The 13,177-nt window shown below is 31.9% G+C and overlaps 2 protein-coding genes across 2 annotated transcripts; one reads left to right on the forward strand and one right to left on the reverse strand.

Moving 5' to 3' along the window:
* The first annotated feature begins 221 nt into the window (after nucleotides 1–221).
* LOC114267792 (MLO-like protein 6) lies at nucleotides 222–8,755 on the forward strand. Its single transcript, XM_028208857.2, has 15 exons — nucleotides 222–564; nucleotides 1,373–1,430; nucleotides 1,543–1,796; nucleotides 3,184–3,300; nucleotides 3,405–3,465; nucleotides 4,866–4,954; nucleotides 5,177–5,251; nucleotides 5,348–5,442; nucleotides 5,824–5,873; nucleotides 6,563–6,603; nucleotides 6,719–6,892; nucleotides 7,471–7,506; nucleotides 7,618–7,685; nucleotides 7,797–7,857; nucleotides 7,988–8,755. The coding sequence occupies exons 1-15, from the start codon at nucleotides 445–447 to the stop codon at nucleotides 8,438–8,440; spliced, it is 1,752 nt and encodes a 583-aa protein (XP_028064658.2). The 5' UTR covers nucleotides 222–444; the 3' UTR covers nucleotides 8,441–8,755.
* A 1,324-nt stretch (nucleotides 8,756–10,079) lies between these two features.
* On the reverse strand, nucleotides 10,080–11,766 carry LOC114267806 (polyubiquitin). Its single transcript, XM_082917449.1, has 2 exons — nucleotides 11,444–11,766; nucleotides 10,080–11,352 (listed from the first exon to the last, which is right to left on the reverse strand). The coding sequence occupies exon 2, from the start codon at nucleotides 11,350–11,352 to the stop codon at nucleotides 10,204–10,206; it is 1,149 nt and encodes a 382-aa protein (XP_082773575.1). The 5' UTR covers nucleotides 11,444–11,766; the 3' UTR covers nucleotides 10,080–10,203.
* Nucleotides 11,767–13,177: the final 1,411 nt, after the last annotated feature.

The following is a 13,177-nucleotide window of genomic DNA, read 5'->3' on the forward strand; positions in this document are numbered from 1 at the left end:
GAAGAGGATAGACCAAAAAATTTCAAAAAATATAAATAAAATATACACCAAACGACGTCGTTTTTTATTAGCCGTTGGAACCGCTGCAGGAAACCACTGCCGAGGATCTGGACTCATGAGTCATTCATCACTTTCCTCTATATTTCCCTAACAAACTCCAAGACAAAGTCCACACCTTCCTTTCCTATCTAGAAAATAAATATATATATATATATATATATATATTCATTCATTGAAACCTTGACATCAATGAATCAATCACCTCCTCTCTCTCTCTCTCTCACACACACACTCACTCTCTCTTTCACCCTCCATTACAGACTTGAAGAGTTTGCTCTATTTATCAGCCATAGCTAGCTTTTAGAATTTTTGTTATATCTTGAACCTCCCCCACTCTTTAAGCTTCGAAAACTCTTTAGCTGATATATATATATATATATATAGATGGCATCAAAAGTTGGTCTTACTTTGGAGCAAACACCAACCTGGGCAGTTGCAGTTGTCTGTTTTGTGCTGGTTGCTATATCAGTTGTCATTGAACACATCATTCACTTAGTTGGAGAGGCAAGTATATATTTATTCCAAATCATGCTCTTATATGATATATCATTTATATAAATAGTCATAATTCAACATTAAAATGGCTTCACTGAATTCCTAGGGCTAGTCAAATTATAAGTTGAATCGTGAAAAATGTTTTAATAAGAAACTTATGTTACAAATTTTGGATCTTGTAAAATATTTTACCTCCTTGAGACCATCTCAAGTCACTTAGTAATTAGTTGATATGTGTAAAAGGAGAACTATATATACTTATGAGCAATATTACATAGTGCTTGAGTGTGGAATCAATTGGCCCCATTAGAGAAAAATTATTGAAAAAGGAAAAAAATTATATTTATATTTTTAGGTGAATTAACAATGTTGATTTAAAAAATGGAACCCAGTGTAAAGAGTTAAAAATGATATTCTAAAAAGTTTCAGTCGCTTGATTGAGAAATTAATTCTTGTTCTAAAATAAAAATTCTCTGCACCTCTATCATCTCATGTCTATCGTCAAACTCTTTTCCACCACACAATCAGTGTTAGAAAAATTGATCATACTGCAGAAAGAGTTTTTTGGGGCGATGTAATTCATAAAAACTAGATTGCATAATTGCATTAGATTTTTTATGTAAAATTTGTATAAATTATTTATTAACCTCTTCACAAAAATTCATTGCATATACTCCGAAATTAATTGGGACAAAACTTCCGATACCTTTGTTGCCCTAAAAAAATGGCTTCACTGAAATTTTTCTTTTCTATACTTCTTTCATTTCCATTTTTTTTTTTTTTTGTATATCTCATAAATTTTTATTTATTGTGGCAGTGGTTAACAAAGAGAAACAAAAAGGCTCTCTATGAAGCACTAGAAAAGATTAAATCAGGTTACTTTCTTTTTATAATCCCGTATATAAAACATAGAACTATGGCTAGTTCACTTGTCATGATGGGTACACTAGATAGAAACTTAACTCTCTCTCTCTCTCTCTCTCTCAGAGCTTATGCTATTAGGGTTCATATCTTTGCTCCTAACAGTAGGACAAGGACCCATATCTGGAATTTGTGTATCAAAGGCCATTGGAGCAACTTGGCATCCATGCAGTAAGAGGCAAGAGAACAAGTACCAGGGTGTTACAAAGAAATATTCTGGTGACAATAGCCGGAGAAACCTTCTTGCATTTTTGGAAGACACCGGTGAAAATCAACGACGTGTTTTGGCCAGTCCAAAAGATGACAAATGTGGAGCCAAGGCAAGAGATAATTATTATTTTGCTTCCCTAATCAAAACCCTAATTTTTTGAATAATTATTATGATATTTTTGTTTTTATGTTGATTTACGATTTTTCTTTATGTGGGTCAGGTTTTTTTTAGAAGTTTTGTTCATGTCTTTGGAATCTGAATGAATTAATTAATGGAGGATTTAATTAATCAAATTGAATAAAAAATTAGATTAATTACACTAATGGTCTTTAATGTATGCAATTTTATACACTTTAGTTTTCAATCATTTAATTTTCTATATTGGTCCCCCAAAATATGCGATATGCTACACTGTAGTATTTATTTGGTGTTAATTTTAAAATTAATAATGGAAATTTTGAAATTTTAAATGAAGTCTTAGTAAAATTAAAAAGACTAAAAATATATGCATGGTCTCCAAAGTAAGAATTTTGTTGCATTTTTATTATAAAATTATGGATTCTGTTTTATTTTGATCTCCAATGTATGTCTTTTGTTGCATTTTGGTTCCCAATATCACTACAACATATAAGAGTTTCAGAAACTAAATATTTTGATCTCTAAAAGTGAAAATTTTGTTACAAAATATATTTAGACACTAATTTCCATCGTCATGAGGATAGTCGCTAAAAGGTCGTTCCGAAAAATCACAAATAAGATTTTTAGCGACAAAATTTTGAAAATGTCACTAAGACTTTTAGGGACAAAATAATTTAGTTTCAAAATAATTTTTTTTTTAGACAAAAAATTTGGTTTCAAAAGGATAATAATTCATCACTAATGTCTAATTTTTGTTGCTAAAAATAAAATGACGACACTTTTCACAACAAAAATATTTGGTCCCTAAAAAATAATTTTGTCCCTAAATTTTGGTCTTTAAAACCTTAATTTTTTGTAGTGATACTTTATTTTTTGTATTTCGCGTAAAATTTTAAACGTCTCCCCGAATTTTGAATGACCCTGACGTTAAGAATTAAAATGAATAGAACCAACTAGGCCTAGCTTAGTTGGCCACCATGCCTTCCTTAGGACTTAGTCCCAAGGAGGTCATAGGTTCAATTCTCCTTAGGAGGTTGAATTAAAGAAATACTAACACTTAGGTGCTTTGTCAAGGGTGAGGAGATTTTCTCTTATAGGTGCTAACCTAACAACTAACAAGTAACATTTGCCGATAAAAAAAAAAATTAAAATTAATAGATTGCATAATTTGAGATCCAAAGTGAAAATATTAAAAGATTAATGATTGAATTATAACAAAGTGTATGCTTTGAAAATCATTAGTATAATTAACCCAAAAAATAAATAAATAATAAATAAAAACTTGAAACAAATTATGCTATGCAAGTTTGTAAATGAAGTTTGAGATTTGAGGTGTGTTTAGTTTGCACTTTTTGCAGGGTCAAGTTCCCTTTGTTTCCACATACGGCATCCACCAACTCCACATTTTCATATTTGTATTGGCTGTTTTCCACGTGCTTTATTGTCTAATCACCTTGGCTCTAGGCCAAGCAAAGGTATTTTATTCATCTCACTTTTTTTTTTTTTTTTTTTTTTTCTAATGAGGTATTTGTGAGAGTAACCATATCTAGTAATTCAAATGAACTTGAATGGAATGCAGATGAAAAAGTGGAAATCCTGGGAAATGGAAACAAGGACAACTGAGTACCAATTCACACATGGTGGGTTCTTCTTTCCCAAGCAATACTTTGAAAAAATGGAGAAAAAATTACACTGACAGTCTTTATAATTTAAGCTTTGTATCATTTTATTCTCTAATTTTTCAATTATAACATATTTGATCTTAATTTTTGAATCTTGTTTCAAATAAGGATAATTAAAGATACCATTACTCAATTTCAAGGAAAAAATCGTCAATTTGATAAAATATAAACTAATTTAATAAAAATAAATGTCAATAAAATATTTTTAAATTTTTAAAATTTATTTCTACTCATTAAAAATAAAATTATGTAAAATTGATAAAAAATTTTAGATATTTATTTATTTATTTATTTTACCAAATTAATTTTTATTATGTGTTTGGATGATGATCATGTAATGGGTGATTGTTTTTATTTTCATTAAATTAGTTTCTATTTTTCCAAAAGTCAAATATAGCGACAACTTTGATATCATTATTAAACCAATCTATTAAATCAAAAAATTTAAAACTAAAAATATTTGATATATTAAATATATTAATTACACAGTAAAAGCTTAACAACCACCTATCACATGATCATCATTCAAATACATAATAAAAATTAATATGGTAAAAAAAAATTAATGTCTAAAATATTTATCAATTTTATATAATTTTATCTTTAGTGGGTAGAAATTTTTTTTAAAATTGAAAAATATTTTTTTAACATTTATTTTTGTCAAATTAGTTTATATTTTATAAAATTGACTACTATACCCTTGAAATTGAACAATGGTATCTTCAATTATCCTTATTTGGAATAAGATTCAAAATTCATGATCCAATGTGTCACAATTGAAAAGTCAGAGATTAAAATTATACAAGTCCCAAATTATAAGGACGGTTAGTGTAATTTGCCTAAAAAAAAATTAAAATAAATAAATAATAAATTGAAATATGTGGATTGAAATTATTTTAGGTGTAATCCACGTTATATTAAATTTTTAATCTATAATTATACATTCAAATTATAAACATTTTTTTGAATAAATTTTCTCAGTTCATGAGATTTCTTAAAACTTCCAATTTGTTTCCTAAAATAACTTGACCATAATAACCCTTTAGTTACAATAAAAAAATATAAAATAAAAACTAAAAAAGTGTTCCTAATTAATAATGGGTCTAACTTCTCTCTACGTGGATAGATGGACTAGACTCCTCGACTGTAGTCAATTGGATCATATTACATGGTCTAAAATTATGATATGAATAGTTAATCTTCTAAGTTTTATGTGTGTATTATTCATATAATTTTATTGATAGACGATCAATATGATTTTAAAAATATATAGTTCATTTCTTTAGAAGTAATGTGATGAAATCATGTATTATTATCTAATTATTAACGAGATCAATGATGGGTATTGAATTTTGCAGATCCAGAGAGGTTCAGGTACACAAGAGAGACAACGTTTGGGAGAAGGCATTTGAACTTTTGGAGCAACTCTCCCATTCTTCTTTGGATTGTAAGACTTTTCAAAAACATTCTCATTTTATTTCTACTTTATATATCTATTGTTTATTTGTCATCTTCTTTGTTATTGAATTATGACTTTTAGATGACACATTCAAACTCACAATCCTCAAGACATAATCGTGCAATTAGTAGTGCATTGAAAATAAAGGAGCAAAAAATTTGAAGACAAATAATACTTGGATTTATTAATGGGAATTCTATGAAATTGTAGGCTTGTTTCTTCAGACAATTCGTTAGATCAATTGCAAAGGTTGATTACTTGACTCTCCGCCATGGATTCATTATTGTAAGTTTTCCACACAAATCATTTTTATATCCTCAAATTACCCATCAAAATCCTTCTATTATATAGTTAATTATTAAATATATTTGGTATTTTCAGGCACATTTGGCACCACAAGGTCAAACTAATTTTGATTTCCAGAAGTACATCCAAAGATCACTTGAAGAGGATTTCAAGGTTGTTGTTGGGATCAGGTCGGTCTTCAATTGAATATCAACAATACTACTCAAAAATTTATTTTAAAAATAAAATGGGCGACTCAGATTTATTTACATCTACACATATATTTCATTTTTGAGGATTTTTTTTTTTTTTGGGATAAATAGTTTTTCCAATAATAAAGTGTTTCATTTAAATTCTTTTGAACGGATGTCGCAATACCTCACATATATCAATCTTAGCATTCTAAAAGTACTTATTAAACCATTTTTTAGAACAAAATTTAATCATTCAAATACAATGGGGTAGAAAAGTAAGGGACAACTAAGCCATGTTAATCGTAGTTAAACAGAAACATCATTCTCTAATGATTCAGATTCAAATCGATTAATTACTTTCATTTCACATTTTTGCAGCCCATTAATCTGGCTCTTTGCAGTATTATTCCTACTGTTTAATACCCATGGTAAGCAAAAATACCCCCGGTTAATTTTTCCATTACTTATTCTAAATTTTTTTATAAGCTCACTGTTAACGTGTTATGTTGCCACTAGTTACAATGAAATTTATTTGATGAATTATTTTTGGAAAAACAAATTTAAATTCAAAACAAGGTAATTTTATTTTTGAATTTTTGAAAACGGTTCTTGCGCCTTGTTTGGTGTAGTTTATTAGATGCTTATAACTTCTTTTTTATTTTAGTAATTTTATAACTTATGTGACAAAAATAACTTAAATAAATTTATTATTAAAAAAAATGAGGGAGAACTAATTATCAACTTGTAAGAAGTTACACCAAATAAAAAGTAACGTAAAAACAATAAACATGCTTAAATTTGTTATTGTTTTTGTTATTAAAAATATGAAAAACAAAAACACAAACGAAGGGCCGTTTATGATCTTAAACACTATCTTTGTACCCATCCTTGCTTGTTTGTCTAAAAATATAAGGGTTTTACTAATGACAGCTCGTACAACACTATCAATAATAAACACTAAATGTCAAAATATTTATAATCTCAATATTCTTTTCACATATTTTAAAATACATATACACATTTCAATACACTTTTATATACTTTTTACACAGTTTTTGACATTTTCAGTAATAAGAAATATTTGGAAAGCTAATAATGTGGTTTTGTTTGTGTGCAGGCTTGTACTCCTATTTGTGGCTACCCTTCATCCCACTGATGGTAAGCATAACAATTTCTAACCATTGGATCTAATTTTCATCCAATGTTCATGGAGGGGTGATTAATCTTGTAACACTCAATTAAATTAATGTGTTTGTGGGGGGTCTGAATGCAGATAATTCTATTAGTAGGGACAAAACTGCAAGTAATCATAACAAAGATGGGTTTAAGAATAGCAGAGAGAGGAGGTGTAGTAAAAGGAACACCAGTGGTGGAGCCAGGTGATGAACTCTTCTGGTTCAACCGCCCACGTCTCCTTCTCTATCTCATCCACTTTGTTCTCTTTCAGGTATTATTTTCTTATCACCATCTAACACTCTTTTATATTTTCCAATTTTTAAAAAAATCCACACAATAAATCTTTACTCTCTTTGGTTTTGAATTTTCAAATATAATTTTTGAGTTTATTATTATTTTTGAACAAATCATACTGATAGTCTGTCTACTTTAAACCTTATATCATTTTAGTCCCTGTAATTTTAATTGGATCAATTTTAATATTAATTTTTTGACTCTCTCTCAAATTGATCTAATTAATTTCAATTGTTAGTATTTTTTTTTTTTTTGACAAATACGCGGATGAACGGTATTTGTCATGCTTTTAAGAGTGATATTATTAAAAAATAAAAAAATTATAAACTCAATCAATTCAGTAAAAATTTTCTATCAAAAATCCAAATAGCATTACCAGTTGGACCAAATCAACGCAAAATCTAAAATTAAAAGTCAAAATTAAACCAATTGAAATTATAAGAATTAAAATGACACAACGATAATGTATTGTTTTGTATGTCTTTAGACTTTAGTGAATTTTTTAATAATTTAACTTTTGCAGAATGCAAATTTTTTTTTTTTTTTTTTTGGCAGAATGCATTTCAACTGGCCTTCTTTGCATGGGCATGGGTAAGCCATTTCACCATTCACAACCATTAATTAATTTCCTTCTCAAATTCCTAATTCTTGTTCCATAAATTTTTGACCTTTTTTGTTTTCGCTTTTTGTTTTTTTGGGCAGTATGAATTTGGCTTGCGTTCTTGCTTTCATGAAAATGTGGTGGACATAGTCATCAGGTTAACAATGGGGTAAGTGAACAGAGTATATCATTAATTAATTGATGAATTAGAAGCATTAATAATTACATTCAAATACAAGAGAACCCTAATGATGCCCCCATGTAACTGTGATTTGGTCAGGGTTGTCATTCAAATACTTTGCAGCTATGTCACTCTCCCACTCTATGCATTGGTCACTCAGGTTAGATTCTGAAAAAAAGATTAAAATAAAATAAAATTTGATTCAATTCAACCATAAACAAATTTCCCATCTTATTAATTATGTAGATGTTATTTTTTTTAACTTTTTTTTATGTACATAAATAAAACAGATGGGTACAACTATGAAGCCAACCATCTTCAATGAGAAGGTAGCAAAGGCTCTAAGAAACTGGCACTACAATGCAAAAAAACACATAAAACAGAACAACCGCCTCACAGACGGGTCGGTGCCTCCATCACCAAGCAGACCTGTAATTCACCAGCACGGCATGTCCCCTGTTCATCTTCTCCGCCACTATCGCAGTAGTGAAATCGACAGCGTCCATACCACTTCCAGGAATTCCCACTTCGACAACGAATACTCAGAAAATGAGGGCTCGTTTTCCCCCTCCCACTCGTGTCACCATGATGATGCTCCTCCACGGTCTCACCATGGTAGAAACCGTGACTTGGAGGTGCAACCAGAGACAGAGGGTCAGGAGATGAGCTCATTCCCTCCGGATCCTCATGCTCACCATGAAATTGACATTCCCTCCACTGGTTTCAGAGGAGCAAGAATTTGAGTACAGAAAACGATTGGATGAAATGCAAAAGACACAAACAAACTCAAATGTTGCAACACTTTGTACAGAATTTTAGATTTTTCGTTAGCGGACAACTTCATGCTTATGTTTTCCACAACTAAGACTGAAAAGGTCAAGAGTCAATTTTTTCTTCAATTGTTTATTTCTTTTTTATTATAGGGCTCTTACTTAGTGTTAGGTTTATGAGTTTGTATTGTTGACTTCTTTAAATAATTGATTGTTGTCCAATGACGATTTAGATTATCAAATTATACAATGTCTCACTTTTGTTAGATAATTAACAAAAGTTTCTCATTTAACCCTCTTTGGAGTGTCAAAAGATCAACGTATGCTGCAGGATATCTAATAATTTTCCATCAACACTGAAAACCTCTCCTGGGTGAGCCAAAAACTTGCTAAGAAAGTGAACTTTATCTCCCAAATGACATACTTATGTCTAACCTCAAAAACTTAAATCCGGTAGTAGAATAGAAAAGCTTGAGAGAGTATGAGAGTGGAATTTTGGTCTTGAGAGAATCATAGAAGACTAGACCTACTCACATCATCACTGGTGCAAAAAATCATAAATCATTGTTTACTAGCAGTCTCCTCTCCCAAATTTCTCTCTCAATCCTTCATTCCCTCCAAGCCTCCATGGCATTCAATACAACCTGTTCTTGATTATTTCATTTTCCTAATCCACTTACCTCCCTCTTTTCCCTTATGTCCTACAGACAAAATTTCATCATATAATAGATGGCTACTCCACGGCTTACTTTAGGTAACCAAGCTAACCTAATATTTGGGTTTCATCTTCCTTGATGAATGCCAGTGTGAACCTGGAATTGGAATTGAGAGAAGTCAAAACTCATGAACACTCGTAACATTTTGTTGATGGTGCTATGCCAAAAAATCATCACTTAAAAACAATCTCCTGTCTCAAAAAATATTCTAGTAAGCACCTCAATCCTTCGCCCCCTAGAAACTTCATGATATCATATGAATCAAAATCTATTATGGTTTGGAATCAAAGTTGAACCGATAGTAAATTGTGAGTTTGTGACTACCCATAGACATAACATGGATCAAAATAAGTACATCAACTAATGTATGTAGATAGAGATGGCACAACCCCACATACACATCAAAACCAACCAATGGAGATAAGCATCAATGAATTTCACGAAGTGACCTGTTATAAACCAATGGAACTTCCTAAACCTAAATTACACAAATGATTGTAGCAGATTGATGCAATTCTTCTTCACCTTTGAAGGCTCCGAAATTAACACTTTGTTTGGAGAGAAAAGGATAGAAATGAAAATAATTTCAATCCCTTACTTAGATTGCCAAATATGAAAGAAATTGAAAGAAACACATTTCCCTCATAATCACTATTTTCAATCTCTCCAAAGTGGAGAGAAATTGAGAAAAATGAGACCACATAAATATTATTTTATTATAATACCAAAACTATTGTTTTAAATATAAAAGAAATGAAAAAACTAAGAATCAAGCATTACACTGTAATCTTATGTTTCAAATTTAGTTGAACAAAATCACAACTATCTTGTGCTAAAGCAATATAAGCAAACATTAAAGCAACTCATATATATATATATATAGAGAGAGAGAGAGATTATATCAAATTTCACAAAGATTCTATTATTAAGAACAATTCAAACGTCCAGATTAACAGGTTCATAACAGACCCATCAACCCTCAAACGCTAAGATGATGAAATAACTAGACCACCCAAGCTTTCAGACATTTCCACCGCGAAGACGAAGCACAAGATGGAGGGTGGATTCCTTCTGTATGTTGTAATCAGCTAGAGTACGACCATCATCCAACTGCTTACCAGCAAAGATCAACCTCTGCTGATCAGGAGGAATCCCCTCCTTGTCCTGAATTTTTGCCTTCACATTATCAATCGTATCCGAACTTTCCACCTCCAAAGTGATTGTCTTCCCAGTCAGAGTCTTCACAAAAATCTGCATACCTCCCCTCAATCGCAAAACCAAATGAAGCGTAGATTCCTTCTGAATATTGTAATCAGCGAGCGTGCGACCATCTTCAAGCTGTTTACCGGCGAAAATCAAACGCTGCTGGTCCGGTGGAATCCCTTCCTTGTCCTGAATCTTTGCCTTGACATTGTCGATTGTATCCGAGCTCTCGACCTCCAAAGTAATCGTCTTTCCGGTGAGAGTCTTCACGAAGATCTGCATACCGCCGCGGAGACGGAGGACGAGGTGAAGCGTGGACTCCTTCTGGATGTTGTAATCGGCTAAAGTACGGCCATCCTCCAATTGCTTTCCGGCGAAGATCAGACGCTGCTGATCCGGAGGAATCCCTTCCTTATCCTGAATTTTAGCCTTCACGTTATCGATCGTATCGGAGCTCTCCACCTCCAGCGTAATCGTCTTGCCAGTTAGGGTTTTCACGAAGATCTGCATACCACCGCGAAGGCGGAGCACGAGGTGGAGCGTGGACTCCTTCTGAATGTTGTAATCGGCGAGAGTACGGCCGTCCTCCAGCTGTTTTCCGGCGAAGATCAGACGCTGTTGATCGGGAGGAATTCCTTCCTTGTCCTGGATCTTCGCTTTCACGTTTTCGATCGAATCAGAACTCTCGACTTCCAAAGTGATCGTCTTTCCGGTTAGGGTTTTGACGAAGATCTGCATACCACCGCGGAGCCTCAGAACCAGATGGAGAGTCGATTCCTTCTGGATGTTGTAATCGGCGAGGGTACGGCCGTCCTCGAGCTGTTTTCCGGCGAAGATCAAGCGCTGTTGATCCGGCGGAACACCTTCCTTGTCTTGGATCTTCGCCTTGACATTGTCGATCGTGTCAGAACTTTCGACCTCGAGAGTGATCGTCTTGCCAGTAAGGGTTTTCACAAAGATCTGCATCTGTTAATTGGGGATAACGAGAAATCAAATACAATTGATCTATCTATATCAACAACTATTGAAATTAGAATCGAAAAGATGACTAAATTACCTTCAGAGATTTTTGGTTTGGCTTTGAAAACGGAGAGATTGTAAATGGAGACTTGGGAATCTGATGTGAACGAGGTGGAAGAGAGGTGCGATATTTATATAGGAATGGAGAGCCGATTTCGCGAGGATAGGAATAAGGAAAATGCGATAGGTTTGATAATTTATTTGGAATTTGTTTGGAATGCTAGCATAACTCTAGAAATAATCCAGAATTAACGAGAAAGATCTGGTCAAATCTAAACAGAGGCGGTGGTGAGGAGAAGTTATCTGGTGCTCTATAGCACTGCCACGTGGTGTTCAAATCAAGTCTGATTGGCCGAGAAAATAAAATTCCCTTGAGTCATGGTTATTTGACTTCATAATATGAAAGGGATTAAGACTAAGTTTGACTATCCTAAATAAGTATACATTTTTTATCTTTTTATCTTTTTTTTATTACATCATCTCTCTACTTTTCTGTACATCTTTTTATAAAAAGACAAAAAGTGCATTTATTTAGGTCATTCCAAACAACCCCTAAGAATATGGTGAAATTAAGTAAAGAAATTATTAGTGTGGTGATATTAAATTGAAGTTATAAAATAAAAAGTATTTATTTACACACTACCGAATTAGTAATACTAGTATTAATATATAAAATTAATATATTTTAATTGTTAGTTTTTTTTAATATTATAATTTTTTTTTTCTTTTGTTCTAAAACATATAAATTTTGTATAAAAATTATTTTAAAATTCACTAATCTCCTCACTCAATTTCTAATTCTAACCCCACCATGAAATTGATAGTCTTACTATCACGCTCTGATTTTAATTACTCGAAAACATTACCAAAAGCTTGTAAATTAGGTCTTTTTTTTTTTTTTTACCAATATCTATTACTCTTGAGTAATAGAAACATAATAATACATGTCCTCTCGCAATGAATACAACAATAATAATAATGCATGCCAAGTTTCAGCTACAGAGTTACAAATAAATAAATACAAGCATCCATGTTTAATAAGATTACACATAAGAGGTACATGAACTTCTTAACTGTAACGCCCTCAAAATAACAACATTAAACCCATCTGATAAGACATGCATTTACATATAAACTAACCACATTCTTTTATTCATTAGAGTTCCATTACATAAGTATTACATGTTAACATCAAAACAAAATGCCCTACGGGCTTACAGCTTTCCAAGTTAACACTTGGTTACAACAAAAGAGTACTAACTCGTTTACACATTAAGCCCTAGGCTTGAAGTTACATGTAATACATCAAAAGTTAAGCGACAAAAGTATGTCCGCCACTAGCCTCCCAGCTATGTCCTTGGAGGTGGCATGCTTCCAGTACCTGAAAATGATGTTCCCATATAGGGTGAGCCACAGCCCAGTAGAAATATACTAAACCAACCATGAACAATGACTAAAATATTAGCAATTGATAGATGGCCAACACTGATACAATCACATAAATCACATATTTATGTCATACAACTTATGAGTCCAAGTTTCCTTTCATTTTCTCTTTTTCAACAGATAAGCATGCTAGCTCTATCATCATTTCAACAGATATGTATAAAAACAATATCCACATTCACAGATAAGCACATGAGCTATATCCACATTCCACACAGATATGTATAATCACAATATCCACAGATAAGCATATAAGCTATATCCACACTTCACAAAGATAAGCATATGAGCTCTATCTTCACTTCTAGACAAGCATATGAGCTGT

Source organism: Camellia sinensis, chromosome 3, assembly GCF_055761805.1.
Source record: "Camellia sinensis isolate YWXY chromosome 3, ASM5576180v1, whole genome shotgun sequence".
Lineage (NCBI taxonomy): Eukaryota > Viridiplantae > Streptophyta > Magnoliopsida > Ericales > Theaceae > Camellia > Camellia sinensis.

Bases quoted from the DNA above. Each gene is read 5' to 3' on its own strand.
- LOC114267806 (XM_082917449.1), bottom strand. From the start codon at position 11,352: ATGCAGATCTTTGTGAAAACCCTTACTGGCAAGACGATCACTCTCGAG.
- LOC114267792 (XM_028208857.2), top strand. From the start codon at position 445: ATGGCATCAAAAGTTGGTCTTACTTTGGAGCAAACACCAACCTGGGCA. The intron at 5,252-5,347 runs GTAAGTTTTCCA...TGGTATTTTCAG, and splicing joins TCCGCCATGGATTCATTATT to GCACATTTGGCACCACAAGG. The intron at 7,858-7,987 runs GTTAGATTCTGA...TAAATAAAACAG, and splicing joins TCTATGCATTGGTCACTCAG to ATGGGTACAACTATGAAGCC.